Source organism: Anabrus simplex, chromosome 1 (genome assembly GCF_040414725.1).
Source record: "Anabrus simplex isolate iqAnaSimp1 chromosome 1, ASM4041472v1, whole genome shotgun sequence".
Taxonomy (NCBI): domain Eukaryota; kingdom Metazoa; phylum Arthropoda; class Insecta; order Orthoptera; family Tettigoniidae; genus Anabrus; species Anabrus simplex.
Window position 1 is genome coordinate 442565030 of NC_090265.1, and position 23516 is coordinate 442588545.

Consider the following 23516-nt stretch of genomic DNA (forward strand, 5'->3'; position numbering starts at 1 on the left):
AGAGATAGTGGGTTCATTATTTTTTTTTTGGTCAAGTAAACACCCCATATAACATCACAGAGCTTTTACATACTGAGATTGCATAGAAAACAAAGGAAACAAGATGAGGGTAAACAATGTCTTTACAACAAGATTAAATATGGAAATGGATTAGCTCTCCAGATTGTGGTGTACCTGGACACTATTAGGTTGTAGAGGAAGAAAAGAGAGGGTAGAGATCAAAGTGGTTATCTGATGTTAAGGCCACATGCTTCCTTGGACCTGAACACCACTTCAAGTCCAAATATTGGACTGCCTCTCCAACAAAGACAGGTTATCAACAATGCTGGGACAGATAAAGACTAGGTTAAGGTAAGGTAAAACTTTGACATTTGTCTACTGTGAGAATGGGAAATCACTGAATATTATCTTCATGGTTGCTGACGATATGGCTCAAACTAGCCCTCTCCCAAATGCAAGCTCACAGTTTCACGACCCATGCCGCATAGCCAAATTTGTTATGATCTGCTAATAGTACTGATTAAGATAAACTTTGAAACCCATCTCGTTGCTTTTCCTTCAAGCAAATTGTTGTACACCAAAGATACTTGTTATAAATAGTTTATAATGGACAGTAAGATATTGCTTCTATTCATCCTGCGCTACAAGCAAAACGTCTCACAGATTTGGTTCAATACTCATTTTACAGGGCTATAAATCCTGGTACCATTATAACTCACCAGAACTTTCATTACGGGGAACCATATTCGAGAGAGCATATGCTGTAGCCAGCAGTGCTACAACTCCAGTTGTAGGTGTAACAGCTCCAGGAGTTACACCATCAAACATAGACGTGGTATCCAGACGTGCAGCTACCACAATAACAGATCTGTTGTTATCCTTTCCTTCATCCAATGTCTTATTTCGGGGAAACAATGTAGACCAAATGTTACGATCTCCAAGGGGGTCACAAAACTTCACTATACAAAGAAAAGCACAGTAAGTCATAAACATCATGAACAAATATAATGAACACAGCAAATAACCTAAATATACTTGGTTAAAGGGTACTCAATTCTCAATAACCTTTATTCTTGAACAAGGGTGTTATGAAACAGGATATATCACTCACATAAGTCTGCCCATTGCCTGACAGTGCAAAAATATTTTTTCAGTAACCAATATTTTGCATGGTAAACAGAAACCTGAGGTCGATGAAATTAAATATCGAAGAATTTTGATATGGTGGGCATAACTAGGAAAACTTGAGTATGGCAGATTCCATTCCACATGAAAATAAGGAAATAGTTTTCCTTCTTTTTACATTTGAACATTTATTTTGAAAAAATGTCATCCTGTTAAATGAATTCTAAAAATCTTTCCCATGGACTGATGGACTGTCACTGAACATGTAAGGGATTCCATTTTTAATCTGTTAGAGCCATGAAGAGAGGAAGTTATTATCTGCCGAGTTCAAAGATTCTTTAAAAGTGTGCAGAACTCTAAGACAGTGATCTGCAACTGGTGTGCCATGGCACACAAGGTGAGATGAAAATTCTTACTTATTACCCTATTTAGTAAGTGTTGATTTTTATATACTATTTTATATACATGTCATTCATTGTTCAAGAGTGTTTTTTGTTTTTTTGTTTTACTTTACTTGTGCGTTTGCCAGACTGAAAAGCTTTTAACTTATATTTAAATAAGTCTACACTGGAAAGTATGGCTTCCTTCTTAACAAATCATTCGGTCAGTCAGGCAAATTTCAAAACAAAAAAAAAACTCAAATCACTTAAAATCAACATCATGAACATTGACTAATCAATTACATTTAATAAGAAATGTCTAAAATTGAAGCTCATTTCCATATAAAAGCTAAACCTACAATAACTTCAACTGAAATATAAACATCCCAATCACAATTATTATGGATCAGAAATAAAATTAAATTTGCATACATAAAGGAACAGAAAATCAAGACAAATTCTACGCATCCATTTAAACCTAAGCAACTTTTGGCACTGTACACTCACCGGGTATCAAACACTTATTCTTTATATGATTACATTAAAAAAAGAAGCAATCAGGAAACAAAAGATGATTGACAATATTATATAATTATATATAAAATATATCATAAAAAATAATCAGTAAACAGAAAAAAACCAGAAAACATTAACCACGACAAAATCACTACTTTTCACCGTAGATTAATTAACAGATCAAACACTATACCTTTTCAAATAAAAAATAAACCTGCTAGAGAAGGGCCTGAAATTCAACTGCCAAGAACGTCATACCGAAAACAACACAAAACACTTAACCCTGACGTAGAAACTGCATGCGAAACATACCCCCACCACAAACAGAAACAATATAAAACGTAGCCACCAACACAGCCCTAAAAATAGTCATACAAGAAAATTCCACCTAATTGTGCTACTCAATACTCGGCTTTGAAAACAGTTAACAAAATAAAAAACGACACCCCAACAGTCACAAAAGCAGATGAAGGGAACACAACAGTCATAATGAAGAGAGATAAGAACATAGAAAAAACAACAGAATTCATTAACAACCATGGAATTCAAGGGCTACAATGCGACCCACCAAATAAATTTCAAAACAAAATAAAACATGCGATCAAGAAAACAGGCTTTAATATCAGAAAACAAGAAAAAGAAAGCATTGCCATCTAAAATCCCGAACTCCCCACACTAAAAGCCCTCCTCTAAACACAAAAAAAAACCTCATGTCCCATTAGACCAATAGTAAATTGCAAAGACGTTTCAAGTTACAATTTAAGGAAACAACTCAACCAAATTCTAAAAGAAAAAAATCTCTCTTAAAGAAGGTTGATTAAAAACAGCTTAGAATTAAAGAACTAAATAAACTAATAATATCAGAAAGGGCATGGATGATATCCATTGAGATTACCAACATGTACACCAATGTACCAATACAAGAATCCATTAAAATTATAGAAAACCTAAAAGAAAACACTTCCCTAATGGAAACAAAAGAAATAATTCACTTTCTTAGAACAAAATTAAACAAAAATTGCTTTACATTCAATAATCAAATCTAGTCTCAAAAAGAAGGGTTAGCCATGATATAGCTTAATAGTAAACATTTTTCTGAATAACTTTGAAAACATTTTCTTAACCGACCAATATTCTCAAGGAATCTTAATTAAAGTCAATCAGGTTCACAATGGAACCAAAAACTAACAAGAAAATAAACATTTTAGACATCACAATTGGTAGCATTAATGACAACCTGTCATACAAAATATACGGAAAGCCCATTCAGACATCACATACTAATGACAACAAATAGAACCACTACTGCTACACACACAATGTATCAGGTCTGAATACAGTGATACACAGAGCAGAGTGTTCTCCCCAGAAATTTTCGTCAGCCGGGTGGGAGGAATGAGTAGCCGGGCGGGGAATACTACATAAAAAATGAACATAAAATATGAATTTATTCCCCTCAGAGCATTAACTATAATATCAGACTGGCATTAACTGCAAAACTGAATTATTTTAGTGTTGACATGATATGGGCTTTTGGGTTTAGAACAGTCAAGATGCGGAGCAACGTTCTCTGCGAAATGTAAAGAGTTTCACCTTGATTTCTTGATATGGCAAAACCCATTATGCCATATCATGTCTACAAGTGTGGGCCGTGAAAGCATCAATGTTAATATTTTAGTGTTATTATCACGAACAAGAATTTACAGAGTATTTTGAACTTCTAGTGTTAATGTTATGCTGCTTGTTTACTATCTTGTAACACTACGGCTTACCACTCGATGCTGTAGAGTGACATCATACAGAATCAAGTGCTCGCATGAGATTCCACGTTAATCTACACACCAGCTCGCACACGACTCTACGTGATAGTCAGAACTAAACATTTAAACTCCGATGTAATCGATGCCATTGTGCTGATAATAATGATTTATCATTTAAATAATCAGTTTTACAGTAGTTACATTTTAATTTGGAGCACCCAATGCCTCAAATACATCTAGGTTATGTTAGCCGGGCAGCGGCTGACTGGGCAGTGCGCCCATTAAAAAGGTCCTAGGGAGAACACTGGAGCTATTTATATACCAATGAGCACAAAGGATTTCAATCCCGTGGGGGTTTTCTTACCTGGTCCCCTATCGGATGCATCCCAGTTGGCAGATAGGGGGGCCCTCCAGAATTGTCTAGAGGGTCTGAGGGAAATAAAATACCTTCTCGCGGACCAAAAACAGTTATTGCCAGAAAACGACTTGAGGCATTGTGATTGTTACTAGTCCAAGTCTAGGCTTGGAAGTGGAGGCCTCGCCCACACATGCTAGAGAGGCATCCATGGTTCCTCCACATGGGTGATACGGTGGTTCAGGTGAAGTGAGGCTGGTGATTGAGGTGAAGGCTCACTGCGGGGTAATGGAAACAACACATAACTTTGCTCTACGTAGCCTGGAGGAGCCGCGGGTTGGGAAAGGGGCGATCCCAACCTAGGGGGAAGTCATGGCTGTGAACTCAGTCATGATAATGCCAAGTGGAGACCACGTGAGTAGGCCTACTGAAAGGGAACAAATATGGCTAGGTTCGAGCCAGGGGCGGACCACTGGATGGACGACTGAGGGGCGTGGTCTCTGCTACGGAGAGCCTGAGTTGCGGGAGGGCAATGTCTTGCTGTATGCCTCACCATGGATGGTGAGAACGACGCTCACTACCCTAGAAGGGGCAAAAAACCTATGACTGATTGAAATATGGATCCTTATAAAAAACCAATTTCAAAAACTTCGACATCAAGGGAAACAAAGGAAGCTGAAGTACAGCAGATCCGGGAGCAAGTCCAAGGTGAAAAAATGGAGACAGAAGTCCCAATTGGACAGGCTGTCGCTGACTCAAAACAAGAAATGGCAACAGAAGCTCCAGTAGAGCACACTGCTGTCAGAATCAATCAGCACAATACCAAACTTCTAACACACAAGTGGAGAGTGCTGAATGCCACTTCAAACGACAAGACAGGAAGGACAGTCATTTTAACCCTTGGTAAAAGAGACTTTGAAGAGCTCAATAAGATGCCTTAAGGCTAAGCTCGGACTTGGGCGGATCAAGTTTCAAGTCATCAGGGGAAAAACAAAATCCAATGTTGATAAAAATGGAGCTAAAGGTCCTTCAGGCTAATCTTCAGCATAAAAAAACAGCTGTGGCCAATTTTGCCAGGAAGTTCAAGTCTGAGGTCATTGACATGGCCCTTATTCAAGAGCCATGGGTAGTCAAGGGCAGAGTAGCAGGACTGGCGGAATCTGAAGGTAAGCTGATGTACGATACAACAACGGAAATACCCAGAACATGTCTTCTTGTGAACAGGAAACTAAAATGTCTTATGTTGCAGGAACATTGTTCACAGGAATCAACCATGGCTAAGATTAAACTTGGAACCCAGAGAAATAACCATAGGCTCTGTGTACCTCCCGTATGACTCAACTAATCTGCCCCCATCAAAAGAAGTTGAGAACCTAATTTGCAACGAAAAGAGGAAAGGCGAACACCTAGTCCTTGGAGCAGGTGCAAATTCACACCACATGGCATAGGGCAGCACGAACTGCAATGCAAGAGGTGAGTCCTTACTAGAGTTTATTATTGGAACTGAGATGACAATACTAAACCTAAGAAACAAGCCTACATTTATAAATAAAAATGAAGGGAGGTAATAGACATTACACTAAGCACTACGCATACTGCAAACTTTATTAAAGACTGCAAGGTGCTGGAGGAACCATCATTGGCAGACCACCAGCACATCCAATTTGCAATAGATGTGAGACTATGTGGGATTGAGATATACAGAGACCCAAAAAGAACTACCATGAGAGGACAAAGAATTGGGTGATGCAGTGGAACTATTATAAGAGGCCATTATAGACTCATTCCATGAAAACTGTTCTCTCAATGAAAAGAAAAACACCAAAATAAGTAAGGTGGTGGAACAACTAGCCAAAATGAAAAAATAGGTTAGGATGTTGTATAGAATATCATCTAGAAATGGTATGTGGGACGAATATCATAGGAAACTCACTGAGTATAACCCAGAGATACAGAAAACAAAAAGAAAATCTTGGAGACTGTTCTGTGAGAAAGTGGAATTACACACTAAAACAGCAAGGGTCCAGAAGGTTCTGAAAGCAACCCATATAAACCAAGTGGGGACACTGGAGAAACCAGATGGGTCATTTACTCAGGCGGGGAGGGACACACTGGAGATACTAATGGCGTGTCACTTTCACGAGGCTGAAGAGATGACAGAAGAAGAAACGGTTGGAACAGAGAACGGAGCTTGAAGAGCAGACTGGAACTGTGCCAACAGAATAATAAAACATAACCATGTAAAATGGACAATCGACATGTTTCATCCCATAAAGGCTCCGGGGCCAGATGACATACTTCCGATACTCCTATAGGAAGGACGGGAGATACTCGTCAATGCCCTGACGGACCTTTTCAGAGCTAGTCTAGCTTTAGGGTACATGCCAAAATCATGGTCTGAAGCTAAAGCAGTATTCATACCGAAGCCTGGAAGGGCAAATTATGCCCAAGCCAAAGCATACAGACCATTATGTTTAACCTTCTTCATGCTGAATGCAAATGAGAAAATTCTGGATAAATTTATCAGAAGAACGGTGCAACTGAACTCAAAGTTACATGAAAATCAGTTTGTATATAGACCTGGCAGATCCACTGAAGTAGCATTCCACCAGCTGGTTTGTAAACTAGAGAAAAGCCTAGAATATAAAGAAACTGGCAGCATTTTTTGATATAGAAGGAGTCTTCAGCAATACAATCTGTGACTCTATGATCAAAGCATTGGAAAAGAGCAGCAAGGTGAGTAAAACCGCCGTCAAATGGATTAAATCCATGTTAGACGGAAGGAAGATAAAAGCAACTCTATTCGAAGAAACACGCACGGTTAGAGCCACCTGAGGCTGTGATCGGGGAGGAGTTCTTTCTCCTCTGATGTGAACCTTGTGGTGCCTCGTGGTGAACAAAATCATAGCTATGCTCAACGAACAAGGTTTTTACACACAAAAATATGCAGATGACCTAGTGATTGTGGTACGAGGTAAGGTGATGAGTGTTATCCAGGACCTCATGCAAAGATCACTTAACCTTGTGGAGAACTGGTATTGGGAAGAACAACAATCAGTCAACAAGAACAAGATAACTCTGGTCCCTTTTACAAGAAGGAGAAAATTAGAGGGAAAGAGATCACTGACGCTCTTTGGGCAAGACATATATATGGAAGAACAGGCACTGCACCTAGGTATAGTGTTAGACAAAAATCTAAACTGGAATCCACATACAGAAAGGAACATAACCCGGGCCAAGAACTTGCTGTATGCATGTAAAAGAGCCGTTGGAAAGACACGGGGCCTAAAACCATCAATGGTAATGTGGATATATACAATGATCATTAGACCGTTGATGGCCTATGCTGCTATCATCTGGTGGCAGAAAGTAAGCCAAGGAAAAGTCAGTAGTAGATTGGATTGCCTACAGAGAATGGCAAGCATAGCCATAACTGGGGCAATGAGAACTACGCCGACAGAAGCCTTCCAATACTTTACTAGACCTCCCATCACTATGCAATTTCATAAAAGGACAGGCTAGAATGAGTTCATATAGATTGGCACAATCAGAGTGGTGGAATGCACAAAAACCCAATCTAGGACACTGTAAAATTAACAGAGTAATAACAGAGGAGGTTCTATACATGCCTTCTGACCATATGATACCAAAGTACAACTTTAAAAAGCCGTTTGAGACCCAGATAATAAAAAAAGACGACTGGGATATCAACAAATGGAAGACTGAAAAAGAAGATATAATGTGGTGGACTGATGGCTCAAAGACTGGGGATGGCACAGGAGCGGGGGAAGACCTGAGAGATCAATCCAGATGAGCCTGGGCAAACACACTACAGTCTTTCAAGTGGAAGTATCACAACATGTCTTGAAGAAAATCTGAAAATGAAGTATAGGAATAAGAACATTTTCATTTTTACAGTCAGCCAAGTGACCATTAAGGCACTAGAAGCAGTCCGGATAATATCCAGAATTGTCTGGTATTGCCATTCACTTCTCCTGAGACTCTCAAAGTACAACATTGTCAAAATAATGTGGGTACCAGGGCATGATGGTATAGAAGGAAATGAAAAGTCAAATAAAATGGCCAGGAAAGGGGCAGAAACACATTTTGTAGGCCCAGAACCTGTAGTCAGGATTTCCTATGGACAAGCCCGACACTACATAGGAAAATGGGTAAAAAAAGAAACAAATGGAGAACTGGAAAAATTCTTGAAAACTTGTACATACACACTGACCCCAAAAAAAATCCAAACTCCAATCTTAATGAGATTTCAGAAAAAACTAACATTTTATCTGATGAAGCAATAGAAATAAACCCTCAGCAAATAAATCTTTATCAACACATTGTAAAAGAACCGCCCCCACCCATGCTACTCTTTCTACTTCTCTTGCTTTACCATAACCCTTCACTAGCGCTGAAACAAGGCGATCACCCGCTCGATTGTCAACATCACGAATGAGAAAACTCTAAGGGCTGTCCGTTCTTTCTTTTCTAGATTGATTTTGCTACTGGAGAAACTCAAATATAACTTAAATTCCTGTACTGACAACTACTTAATCACGAAATCTGTAATGATGGCCACTTACAGTGTACTGTGTGAGAATACTTTCAGCCTCATTTTTCAAATACCTACGTCATATCCATTACTTCAACAAGAGCATTCTTAAGGTCGAGCCTTCTGTTAACAACTTTAGAGTACAAAAATATAGCACAATGTATTTAACATATCTTTGTAATTAGTACATTTGGTCATGTTTTTGTTGTGATTTTCTATAATTAGGTGGAGATGATCTACATAATGAAGAAAACATGTTCGTACATTTAAGAAATTATTATCTTAATAAATAGTTGACATTGTACCTAGGTATTGAATAGGTGGACCTAGAAATGAAGTACTTTTGAGAATTTTTAAAATTTATTAATACGGAAAAAAAATTAAATTCACTTGTTGCAATATACGAGTTTAAGTAAATCTGGAAAATAAATACTTTCTAGGGGTAGTAGCTGCTAGTTTGCAAACTTTAAGCATTGACTAACATCACACAGAACCTGGTGCAGCTGGTCATAGCAGTCATGTTCCTAAGCTCCAGCTACACCCCTACCCTGCCTTTCTGTTCATTTATTGATATTGCTCTCTGACTGAGACATGTGCTTGTCTATTAATCAAAAAAATATTTCCAAGTAAAGATGTCAGGCAAGACAACATGCTTGCCCAAGCCTAGATTTATTGTGCTTGGCACCCTGGGCCCAGCTCATTTTGCCAACCTCTCCTACTATATTATACATGATGCTTACAGGATAGTAATAAAACTTGATATTTAAGACTGAAGGTTAGTAGATTATACTAGTCTACAAAACCACCATTTGTTAGGCTAGATTATAAAGTGAATAATAATATTTTTTATATTTAGTATAATAAGAAGTTAAGTTATTAGTTTGTGTAAAATAATTATAACTTGAAGATTTAGTACACCCATTGGCTTTCTGGGACAGTTTCAGAACCAATCTGGAAAGAGACAAGTATTCTAAGACACAATTGTAGTTAGTATTACACTTTTTTAAATGTTATCATGGAATGTGTTTTTATATAAGTACTGGTAATTACAATTTTTATTTTTAAATTGTCTGTTGGGTTGTTCCTGCTCTGTTATGTGGTTGTGAATTCCATAATCTATGGAAATATAAAAACAAAACAAAAATACTTCATTTACATATAATAACAAATATACTTAATTTATATGTAATACCGGTATATATATCTATATATAAGGGAATGGATGACGATATATGTATAATATTCATCATCATCATCATCATCATCATCATCATCATCATAATTTTTATTTCTCGTTGACCAGTTCTTGCCAGGTCAGGATGTTGATTGTACTCCTCCACCGTTGCCTCTCCTTCCACCACATCTTCAGTAATTGTATTCCAGTCCAGTCTTTTTCTTATACTGTTCTTGACAGAGTCTATTCATTTTGTTTTGGGCCTCCCTCTTGCCCTCTATCTTAGCCTCCACCACTTGTTTTGGTATCCTTCCCTCCTCTATCCTCATAACATGTCCAAACCATCTCAATTTATTCTCCCCCCTACCACTCAGTTTTTCTACCCCTATTTCTTTTCTGACCTCAACATTTCTTACTTTGTCCCTCCTTGTCTTCCCTATCATACTCCTCAGGAACTTCATCTCACTGGCCTGAATTTTACTCTCATCTCTTGCTGTCAATGTCCAAGTCTCTGATGCATACGTTAATAATGCAGTATCGTACATCTTGTACATTATCTCTTTACATTTCATAGGAACTTATCTGTTCCACACCAAGTTCCTTACATTCTGGTACAACGTATTTCCCACTTGTTCCCTTCTGTTGATCTCTTGCATCTTGCATTATTTCACTTCCTAAATATTTGAAGCATTCAACAACCTCAATGTTTTGTCTCCTGATACTAACGATTCCTTTTCCTTCTCTCTTTCTCCTCTTGTCATCACCACTGTTTTGCTCTTCTCACACTGATTTTCATACCATATCTCTGGTCTTTCAAGGTGTTCCATTTTTTTGTGAACTTGAGTGTATAATCTCAGCCTTTGTGGGTGAGGTTAACTTCCGAAAGTAACCAGGGAACCTGACCCCTACAAAGCGCATCCCCAGGTGGTGGATAGGGGGCCCCTATAGTATGTAGGGCTGGTTGAAATACCCATTACAACCCACAGACCAACAGGTAGTCTAATTCCTGGGAGCTTTAAAATACTGGGACACCTTCTCTCCAGGGCTCATAAATATGGAGGGTCCTTGCCCTGCATTATAGGTGAAGTCCTCAATGGCATCTACGGTGGAGAAGATTAACTTCAGTACGATGGAGATGGCAGAAGGGAAAAACCCGTGGCGTCTGTACTTCAGAGCAGCGCAGTTATGAAAGACGCCTGTCTCCATGTTAGGGGCGGCCTAATTTCGAACCTGGCAATAGGTATAGAATGGCTTTGGGTGTGGCGAGCCCATCATAACAATAGCCTATATGGATAAAGCAGATATGGTGCCTCAGTAAAAGTTAGGATGTCCCCTGCTAAAACCGATGAGCAGCTCTTTGGGTGCTGGGGGAACTGTGAGAAGTGGGCAACCAGCACCAAACTACATCAACACTGTGACAGTAAATGTCCTGACACTGACGGGAAAGACAGAAGAACTGGTTGACTTCATGAAATAAAAAGAGATAGCCATACTTGGACTGTGTGAGACCAAGAAGAGGGGTACAGGAGAGATTCCTCTGAAAGAACGATACAGGCTGTATTACAGCGGAAGACCTAAAGCAAAAAATGGAGTGGCCATCATACTCAGAAAAGAAATCCAAGAATATGTGAAATCTGCAAAATGCGTCAGCGATAGGATGATGATGATGATGATAAGACTCCAGTTTGAAAACGGCACAAAAGATCTACTTCAGTTGTATGCCCCACAAACAGGTTGCATAGATGAACATCTAGAGGACTTTTTAGAGGAAGTGGAGAGACAGATAGAAGATTGGGAAGTGCTACTGATGGAGATCTAAACGCACCAGTTGAAGTCGAAAGACAAGGAAAGGAAGATGTTGTACGGCCCTTTGGATATGGAAGTGTAAATCCAGAAGGCGAGTTGTTGGTGGATTTTTGCATGAGGAACCAAATGATTGTAGGAAACACCTGGTTTAGGAAGAAGAACAGTCAGAAGATTACAAGATATGGTTGGGGAGACAGGTGAACAAAGATCATGATTGATTATATGATCATCGAGAAAGAACACAGGAAGAACCTTTTAGATGTTACAACCATACCTGAAGAAGCCTTTGGTAGTGATCATAGAGTTGTGATAGAAAAACAAAGTGGGAAAGATTGAAAAAAACAAATTAAGAAGAGAGAAAAGAATTAAAGTATGGAAGCTGAAGGAGAAAAGCATACAAGAAGAATTTCAAACTAAAATAATACTCTTGGTACCCAGGACGAAGATGGGGAATGTTGAAGATGAATGGAAAAGATTTAAAGAAGCACTGGTTGGATGTGCAGAAAAGGTATAGGGTAGAACATCAGGAAATGTGAAAGACAAAGAGACACACTGGTGGAATGATAGGGTAAAGATTACAGTGAAGGAAAAGAAAATGGCATGGAAAGCATGGAAAACATCCAAGACTGAAGAAAGTAGAAAATATGTGGAGGTAAAGAATTTGGCCAAGAAAGTAGTGGAGGAAGAAAAGAGGAAAAGCTGGGCCTTATTCACACAGAAATTGAGAGATGATATGCAGGGCAGCAAGAAATTATTGTATGGTATCTTAAGAAACAAAAAGAGAGATTAAGTAAACACCAGATTTGTGAAGGATGAAGGCAGCATAATATTAACAAAGCCAGAAGAAATAAGGAATAGATGGAGAGAGTATTTTCAGAAGTTGCTGAACATGAGAATTATTGACAGTCATTCAACAGACCACCAGGAAAGGCAATTAGTTGATGAAGAAATGGATAAAGAAATTACAATGAATGAAATGGAAATGGCAGTAAGAATGATGAAGAATGGAAAAACTGCTGGAATAGATGAAATTTCAGTGGAGATGATAAAGGCAGCTGGAGCTGTAGGCCTGCAGTGGACATATCGAGTTCTCAGAATTGTCTAGGAGAATAATGAGGTCCCTGAGGATTGGCAAAAAGGAATAATCCCAATTTTTCAAGAAAGGCGATAAGAAAGTATTGAAGAGCTACAGGGGAATTAGTCTGATATCCCATGGTGCTGAGCTAATGGGGAGGATACTGGAAAGTAGAATAAGATTGAGGGTTGAAAATCAGATACAGGAAAATCAGTTTGCTTTCAGAAGTGGAAGGTCAACAACTGAGCCCATTTTCATTATGAGACAACGAATGGAAAAGCAACGGGAGTATGGGAATGATATGGTGATGACATTCATTGACATTGAAAAGGCATATGACAGTGTCCCCAGGACTAGAGTTTGGGACAGTCTGGTGAAAAAAGGAATTGGACAGGGATTAATAAAAATGATCATGGGAATGTACAAGGAATGTTGTCGCGTGCAAACACAAGTTGGCAGGACAAGATGGTTCAAAATCACTAGTGAGCTGAGATAGGGAAGTGTTCTATCACCAATCCTGTTTACAATAGTAATGGATGACATCATGAGAACAGCAAAAGCAGCTTATAGAGGAAGAGAAATGAACATATTGTTATTTGCAGATGATGATGTGATTTGGGGAGAAGAGGACATGAATGTTCAAGAACAGTTGGATGTGGTGAATGGGAAGATTGAAGAATGTGGATTGAACATAAGTGTAGAAAAGAGTAAAACTCTTGTTATGACTAGAGGTGAGAAAAAAGGGAAAGGTCATATTAGACTTGCAGACAAGCCCCTGTAAGTAATGGAGAGATACAGACACCTGGGGGTGGGGGGGTGAATTAACTCTTTCGCTGCACTTTTTTAAACAGAACACTAACAGAAAAATGTAATTTTCTCATATTTTTCAAATGAACTGAAACTTTATTTTCTTAAAAGTAGTGACATACAACACCAATTGCACCATTTTTAACTGAACTTTGGCAAACTAGCAGTGACATTTGACCTTGAAACACACATTACTGTTATACATCTCCAAACACATTGCAGGCTGTCCCGGGCAATTCTTACCAAAAAAAAACACCTGTCTGTTTTCTCTTGCACAGTCCCTGTCCTTTCTTTGAACATTTTGCTGTTATTTTAGAACAAACAACACAATTAGGTTTGTGACTCTTGTCCTACTGCTCCCCAAGAAAGTGCCTCTTCGTCAGGTGCGCTTGTGGTATGTAATCAGAAGGTCTTCGTTTTGCCGGCGGACTGTGCTGATACTCTCGTAGAAGTATTATGACAGAATTTCTGAAGTCAGGAGCACTAATTGCCCTTTCTTGAAGCTTATTGTACAATATTTTTCCATTCATTAGTGCAGTTTCGATGTCATCACTTATATCCCACTAGTCCGATACAAAATGAAGATCTTCCTCGTTGGCACTTTCTTCCGAAAAATAACTATGCACATCACCACTTGTTTCATTGTCCAAATTTACTGAACAGTCTGAATTAGAATCGGCCACTAAAAAATTGAAGATTTCTTCACTGTCATTACTAATGTTGTTCCACGCACTCATAGCTGCTGAGTGAAGCCTGCTATCGGCCAGACAGCTGACAGGAATGTTGGCGGGTAGGCGGGTGAAAGAACAAATAAAAATAGGTCCAGTATTTGTGGCAAAGTTTTCAAACAATGCTTAGTACATAGTCAATACATGACTATAGATGTTTGTATTATTAAATGCGCCTTTATTAAAGAAGCGCGCGGAAACTATAGCAGGAAAGTACCAAGTCGATATAAGTCGATTACCGCAGCAAATGCTATAGGGAAGTCTATTACATATAGGGAAGTAGGTCGACAAAAGTTGATTTCCGCAGCGAAAGCGTTAATGGAGAATGCTCGACTGGATGCTGAAATTAGTAAGAGGATTCAAGTTGGAAGCTCTTTTTATCATATTGTAAGAAACATGTTATGGGACGAAGATGTGCCAACGGAAGCAAAGGAGACTATGTACAAGATGTATTATGTACCCGTAACAACTTACGGAGCAGAGACTTGGACAATGACAAAGAAGGATAGAGTCGAATACAGGCAGCCGAAATGAAGTTCTTGAGGAGTATGATACAGAAGAATAGAAGGGGCAAAATAAGGAATGAGAAAATCCAGGAAGAAATTGGAGTGGGAAAAAATGAATGACAGAACAGAGAAGAGCCGACTAAGATGGTTTGGGCACATAAAGTGAATGAGTTATGAAAGAATGCAACAAAAAAAGAAAAGTGATGGAAATGCAAATGCAAGGAAGGAGATGCCAGAGACAACCACGACTGAGATGGAAGGACACAATCCAACGCTGTATTAGAGAAAGAAACCTGGACTGGGACAATGTTGGGGGAGGAATGGTGGAAAGACCGAAGAAAGTGGAGAGGAACCATATTTGCCCCTACCCGGCTACAACTGGATAATGGGAAATGATGATGATGATGATGATTTCTCAATATTGTCATTTAAAGCCTCTAGTTGGATTAGCACTTCTGTCTTGTTGACTCCCCAGATCACTATGTCATCTGCAGACAACATTTTCATATCCCCTTTATTCGTTGCCTTTGTTTACTTTAGAATTTCATCCATAACCATTATAAATATAAGTGGAGACAACACACTTCCCTGTCTTAGTACAGTTTGGTTTCTAAACCAATCTGTTCTCCTCACTAGAGTCTGGACACACCTGGAACAGTTTTTATACATGGCTTTCACTAATTCCCTTGAATGCTCTCACCATCGTTTTCCAGGGTTTCCCACACCTTTTCTTTATTAACACTATCATACGCTTTCACTTGATCAAGGAATACCATCACCAAATCTTTTCCATATTCTCACTGTTTTTCCAGCAATAATCTCATGGTAAATATCGGATCTATCATTGACCTGTCCTGTCAAAAGCCATACTACTGTTCTTCTAAATTTCTTTCCAACCTTCCTCTCATCCTCCTCTCTATTATTCTCTCCAAGATTTTGGCTACTTGTGACAACAGTGTAATTCCTCAATAATTGTCACATACCATCCTGTCATCTTTCTTAAATCATCAGGTACTTGCTTTTTCCTCCATATACACCTTAGCAGCCTATATACCCAATGTAGACCAATAGGTCCTACTGCCTTCATCATTTCCACACATATTTCATCCATCCCTGCTGCTCTTCCCATTTTCATTTGTTCAACAGCAATTTCCACCTCCGCTGTCGCAATATTACTCTGTTTCTGGACCATCCTCATTTACCACTACACTCTCTTCTGCAGCATTTCTTACAGTCAGGAATTTATCAAAGTAATCTTTCCACCTATTCTTTCTCTCTTCTGGGTCTGTAATTACATTTCCACTCCCTTCCTTCACTTGCTTTGTTTTTTTTTTTAATCAATCCATACAACATCCTTTCTCCACCATTTACATCCTTTCCCAACTTTTGTGTGAATCTCTCTCAACATTTTTCTTTTCCTCATTTACCACTTTTTTTTAGACTTACTTTTAATTTCCTGATACTTAATCTTTCTTACTTAATTCCTTCTTTCCCATGTATATTGCATTCTTGCTATACCTTCTTCTTTTGTTCAACAACCTCCTTCACCTTTCCATTCCACCAAGGTGTCTCCTTTTCCTTCACTCTCAGCGAAGTTCTGTCACAAATCTTCTCTGCACAGCTTAGAAAAGTGTTTTTAAATTTGGTCCATTCTTCTTTTACACTTTCCATTTCTGATATAGGGATGTGTTGTTTTAATTCCTAATGAAATTTCTCCTGAGTTCCTTTATCATTTAATTTCCATACTTTTATGTTGTTATTTCTTTCACTCTCACAATTTTACCCATTTTCAATTTTGCTACCACTGCTCTGTGGTCTTGATCGAATGCCTCCTCTGGTAGTGCTGTTACATCCATTAACTGTTTACAGTTTGTTTTCTCAACAAAAATATAATCAATAACTGTTTTTGTCCTCTGTTCACCCCGGCCATATCTAGTTTAATTTTTCTTCTATTCTTCTTTTTAAACCAAGTGTTACCTACAATCATTCCACTTCTCTCACAAAAATCGTATCTCCCTTGCAGTTTCTTTATCAATATCCAAAAGGACCAATCGCTTCTTCTTTCCCAATTCTGTCATTTCCAACCTGCACATTGAGGTCTCCCACAACTATCACTTCCACAACGATGATTAGTTCCTCGAGTGTCTCCAAGAATTCCTCTATAATTTCCTCACTGTGTCCACTTTGGGGTGCATAAACTTGGATGATGTCATTCACTCCTTCCGTCCTCAATCATACTCTGATTATTCTATCACTAACATAGTCTACCTTATCCACATATTCATCCAGGGTTTTGTTAAAATCACTCCTACTTTGCCTCACCTCCTCCACTCCAGTATAGGGTGTATCTTCTACTCATCTTCTTCACTCACTTTCCCTTCAAGTTGACCTCACTCAGTCCCATCATTGCAATATTCTCTTTCTCCATAAAGTCAATCAACTCTTCTGACTTTCCTGTCAGGATCATAACTTTAATTATTCTCACCTTCATAATACTGGTTGCTGGGCACCCACTTATCACAGCTCCCCCAGCAAAAGAACTGTGCGTCGCCTGAAGGGTACGGCCTATCTTTCCCGAGGCTGGTATTTACCATCACTCATTTTCAGGCTATTGTTACAATCGGGTTGCCACTCCCAAAGGCATTTTAGAGCTACTGCCAGCAATTATTCAGACCGCCCGTTACATGGGGAACACACACCCTTGCAGCTGTCCCTAACATGAACAAAACCTGCTGATGAATAAACTTAGTACTCATACTAATCCCTACGTACTGGGCTGCCTCTTTTGCAATCTACATCATTCCAAAGTTCATCATCTTTACTGTAGATTCCCTTGAGGTCTTCACTCATAACCCTGAGCTGGAACTCTTACCACATGATACAGACCAGATCAGTGTGCTCTGGAACTATCGTAGGCAACTGTGACATCATCAAAAAATGGCCAGCACATAAGAAAACAAATAAAAATGGAGAGAGACTATTTGACCTGTGTAGAAACCATAACTTAATCTCAAAATCTACATGTTTTAAGAAGAAACCTCAAAAACTCAAAACATGGAAATACCCTGACTACACTAAAGGAGAATGGCAACTGGATCACATCTGCATGGATAAATACCACCACAAAGAGAATCTATAACGTCAAAGTCCTCTGAGGAATAGACTCAGGTTCAGATCACTTCATAGTTAAAATTAAAATTAAACTCACTCCCCAGAGGAGACAACAAAAGCAAGCCCCTAAAACTAAAAGAAAAATAGATCATACCCAGTTAATCAACAACAAAAATTGCCAGAAAGCAACTGAAAAAATAAAAATCACAGATAAACTTGAAGACTTAGTACACAACCTTAAACAAATTGCAGAAGACCTGGCTCCAATTAAACCACGTAAAAAACACCAATGGTGGAACAGTGAATGTGATGAAACATTGGAGAAAAGACATCAACCGGGCGAGTTGGCCGTGCGCGTAGAGGCGCGCGGCTGTGAGCTTGCATCCGGGAGATAGTAGGTTCGAATCCCACTATCGGCAGCCCTGAAAATGGTTTTCCGTGGTTTCCCATTTTCACACCAGGCAAATGCTGGGGCTGTACCTTAATTAAGGCCACGGCCGCTTCCTTCCAACTCCTAGGCCTTTCCTATCCCATCGTCGCCATAAGACCTATCTGTGTCGGTGCGACGTAAAGCCCCTACCCAAAAAAAAAAAAAAAAAAGACATCAGGCATTGTTATTACATCAGTTCCAAAAAAACAGAAATATCCTATCAAAATCTAGTAAAACAGAGAAAAGAAACTACCCAAGTCTTAAGAAGAATAAAAAGACTGCATCATAAGGACACACTGCAGTTAACTGAAGAACAATTCAATAAAACTCATTCAAGGGACTACTACAAAACCTTCAGAAAACAGTTCCAAAAATGTGAACCCCCGACCCTACTGATGAAGGATGAAAATGGTACGCTGGCTCATGACAATAAAGACAATACAGAAATTCTGGTTAAATATTTCAACAAGCTTTTAAATTGTGAGGAACCTACAGAACTCCTTCATTTGGACACCAACACCCTGATTAAAAAAACACCACCAGAGAACATCAATCCCCCCCACAATAAAAGAAGTCTACCAAGCAATGAATAAATTAAAAAACTACAAAGTGCCACGAGAAGATGAGACCTTTGCGGAAATGTGGAAATATGCAGGAAGATCAGCAAAAGTTGTCCTCCATCAACAACTTGTCTCTATCTGGATTATAGAAGAACTACCAGAACACTGGACAACAGCTCTCATTCACCCACTGCACAAAAAAGGAGACAAAACCGACCCTAATAACTACAGGGGAATCTCGCTCCCGGACATAACATACAAAATATTTTCAATAATCATCAAGTTTACAACTTGAGAAAGAACTAGGAGAATATCAAGGAGATTTCAGATCCTGGAGGAGCTGTCCTGATCAGATCACGAGTCTTAAGTTGATAATGGACTATAACAGGAGAAGAAACAGAGATATGGTGATAATATTTGTAGATTTCACGAAAGCTTATGATTGCATCCTTAGAGAATCTGTTTAAAATTTTAAGACACCTTAGACTACACCCTAATTAATAAACATGATGAAACTGACTCTCACTAACACCAAATCAAAAGTGAAGTTTAGGGGTGATACATCAGAGACATTTGAAATTAAAACTGGACTATGGCAGGGAGATGTGCCCTCACCACTATTATTTAATTGTGCTCTAGAAATGGTAATGAGGGAATGGTTTAGGAAATGTCCCCCAAAAATAAAGACTGGCCAAAAAATCAAAACAAAGTACCTGAGTTTCGCTGACGATTTAGCATTACTAGCAGTGGACATAAAAGAAGCAAAAACCCAGATATCAGAACTTCAAAACATTGCAAATAAAACTGGCCTCAAAATATCATTTGAAAAAATAGTAATTATGCCCCAAAAACCAACACAACTAAAAGAAGTTACCATAAATGGTAATAAAATCAAAATAGTAACTCAATTTAAATATCTTGGAGAAGTAATAACACAACCTAAATGAAAAAATCCCAATCCAAACAAGAACAAATAGATTAGCTAAAGCACAAAAAATAACATGGGATATCTACAAAAAGAAATGTCTATCAGTAAATGCAAAAATAAAACACTACAACACAGTTATAAAACTGGAAGCTACATATGCAGCAGAAACACTTTTTCACCTGAATAAACAATCAAAGACTGACAGACTTCAGAAAATTGAAAGGAGGATTGGAAGAACCTGCATCAACAAAAAATATCAGAGAGATGGACAGTGGTGGATAATACCTAACAAAGTCGTGTAGGAAAGAGCTAGAACCTATTACAGATACTATGCGTAAGAGGAGACTGGGATTCTTTGGACATATCATGAGGTTGCAGGATTCGAGACTTCTGAAACAACAAGTACAACACAATCTCGTCTCAAAAAATACCACAACAGGATGTAAATGGATCAGAAGTAAGGGAGGATCTGAAGGAAATAGGCCTTACAACAGAAGACACCATAAGTAAGATAAAATTGAATACAAAACTCTAGAATACAAACCTCCGCTATACCCTTACACGAAACAACCAACAACATGCATATTTTCAACTGAAGAAAGAGCACGAAGATTGGAGTGTTTGAAGAAGTACTGGGTGGACCGCAAAGCCCGAACAATCCCTTCAAAGAGACCTGAACGATGGACTGACTAAAGTGATCCTAAAGTGATAATTATTGTTTATTGATAAAATGCAGTAACTATTCAATTTAAATTAAAAAGTAAATAAATTAACATTAAAATACTCTTCCTTTATAGTACAGCAATAATAAATGCTTATGTTTTGATGAACTTTGCTTCCTCCCCCAAAAATCTGGTGCCTTGGCCTGTTTATAAATGAGGGGCCCAGTAGAAAAGAGGCACATGCCACCAGACTGTGTTTTGATAGGAAAAAGGAATTAAGAAAATCTGATTTTGGATAGTAGTTTGAACTCCTGCTGTTCTACTAACAGTTGTTACAGTAACTAGATGGTGTTTTACAAATACTATTAAATATTAAGCATATTTATTACAATATTAAAGTTATATTACAATAATGAAAAGAAATCCTGGACATGTAGTCACATTACATTGCACTTCATCAATGTTTTCCAGTTCCACTGGATTTTCACTACCATCACTTATCAATGATTGATAAAAATTTGAATATATTGGAGGCAAAAACTGAAGTAAGCTTCGAAGGTCCTTGAACTTCGCTGCCTTAATTTGACGTCCATTTGGATATTAAAAACTAACTGACAGTCTGCAAGCTTTGTAAATCATCCAAAACACTTTCGTAAACAAACTCCCACAGGCTTCTCAGTTTGATATATACAGAATGCTCACCACTCACTAATATAAATACCATTGCTTTTCTGATGTCTGCAGAATGTGTGTCAACAGTAACATTAGTTTGATGATGCTGTTCATTATAGAAGACAAAGACACAAAGTCCTCTTTCTTCATTTTAACAACAATGAATGGGTTCTTTTGCTTGCTTTTTCTTATAAGTTCAGCCCATTTTGCTGGGGTGTACACAGCCTGTGTCTTTCTTTTCAGCTTCTCAAAACTCCAAAATCCCTGTTGTATGGCAGGAACGTGTGACCAGAGAGAATAAATTTGTGCCGAACAACATCAAAAAATTGTTTATCTAGAATGTACAACCACAGCCCTAGAACAATATAGTTTTTATTTTGTCCAAAACACGAATCTGAATAAATGATGAGCCTTCGATAACGTTCCTCTTTCACTATATCCAAAGCCTTTACAACGCAGCTTGCTACTTCATCAGCCCCTCTAGATCTAACATCCTCAGATAAGACACACATCACTGCCTGCTCATCACTACAACGGTGAATACAGAAATTATATCTCCAAAATTGTCTCTTATAAAAATGTTTCAGTCTAAAAATAGGGTGTTGGCAATACTTGTTGCAAGTCCATGTACAAAACTAGTGTATCACTATCATTCTGTTTTGACTCATTTGCTCATTTGCATTACGTTTGAGAGCACTATATGCAGTTTCAGCTTTCTCAAGGTGTAGGTTGATGTCTGTGGATTCTGTGTTATTACCTGCCTTATCAGAATTACAAATACGACATGTATCACTCGAAGGCAACTGAAAACCAATATTATATTCCGTGTTGAAAATGGTTTCATACAAATGTTGTTTCATTAGGGCTTCATCTGTATTTGTAAGTTCTTCACAGTACAAACGATAATTTCAACAATCAAATGAACAGAGGTTATGTAGGACTTGTTTGGATTCTGCATTCTACTGTAATGAGATTTGTACCTTGGAAACATTTTTATGTGATTTCTAACCTTATTTTTTCTCTCGTTATCAATGGCATGAGGTCTGTTAACATGCTTGACTCTTCTATCCTCTCTAGGTGTATGTACAGATACATGTGATGTAGATTCATGACTCTCAGTGTCACATTCCTCATTGTTGCGAACAGTCCTCAAACGTTTAACACAAATGGCATGGAGTGCTAGAAATGCAGCCCTACACACTTCAACGTCACTAACTGAAGTGCCACGAATAAAATACCTGAAAGAAATCTTTCTCTGGCTTACTGTTGGAACCTTCCTTTTCTTTGGATACTGTTTTTTGCACTTACTAGGCCGCAATAATCCAAATAAATAAGCATTTTGCTTATTATAATCTTCCAACTTATAAAACTCAATGAATATCTCCTCCTGTTCTTTATTCAATGTTGAGTACATACAGAAACTTGTTTTGCAGCATGGACTTTCCCACGCACAATCTTATTGTTTCGAGATTTATATTCTTTCCCTCTGTTTCCTAACCTCTTCTTTTAATTATCTGTCCGGCCATTTTCATTACGAAGCCTTTTTTTTTTCTTTTACATGTACTGTTGCATTTTCTTCTTGAAGGACATTAATAGGAGCACCTATTGCTACCATCTTGGAAACTTATAAACAGCATTTGAGAAACACTTTCTGATTTGTTATCAAAAACCAAGCCGACCAATGAGAAGTATCGACTCATAAGACACAAAGAAACTAATGGCATGGGCCTCTTTTCCACTAGGAATGTGTTTCGAGATGAATAATAGCAAATATATAATGCTCTCTTTCAAAGAATGGACACATGCCATTGTGATACAAGTTCCTACTGATGATACTAGATGGCATCAGCTGTCTTCCTGTACCAAAATCACACAACTTCAGAGGTGGCATGTGCCCTTTTTCAACCTGACAGATTTACTCTTAATATCCATAAAACACTATTTTTATGAAAAAAATCTATATTATCAGCTACAATCAAAGTGTTGGAAAAATATGATACAGGATTATTCTAACATGAGTGGTAGGCAAGTAACTGTATCTCAACAGATTGAATTACTCAATAATATGGTAATATCAATAAAGAAGGAAACAGATTTGAAGGTAACAAGGAACACACCGGTGAAATTAAATATATGGGAGAAGAAATTGCTGGAACTGATAAATTATTAAAATCCTGTGCATTGTAAGATTTCAGAAAGCCTTTATTTTGGTATAGAAACCTCAGCTACTCCGTTGTTTTCTGGTGAGAAATCAGCAGTTAAGAAATCGATAGTTCCATTTTCCAATCATAAGAGTTCCGTGCACCTGGATAGCTTCATTTCTCTTCACTGAGGATACCTGGATAGCTTCATTTCTCTTCACTGAG

General features: G+C 38.2%; 1 protein-coding gene across 1 annotated transcript in view; it reads right to left on the minus strand.

Annotated features, from left to right (window-relative positions):
* Positions 1–23516, minus strand: part of Nct (Nicastrin) — a 178792-nt gene that overhangs the window by 94294 nt on the left and 60982 nt on the right. Inside the window, exon 6 of the mRNA XM_067135186.2 lies at positions 720–959. Coding sequence (XP_066991287.1) covers positions 720–959 — 240 coding nt within the window. The remainder of the gene's footprint in view (positions 1–719; positions 960–23516) is intronic.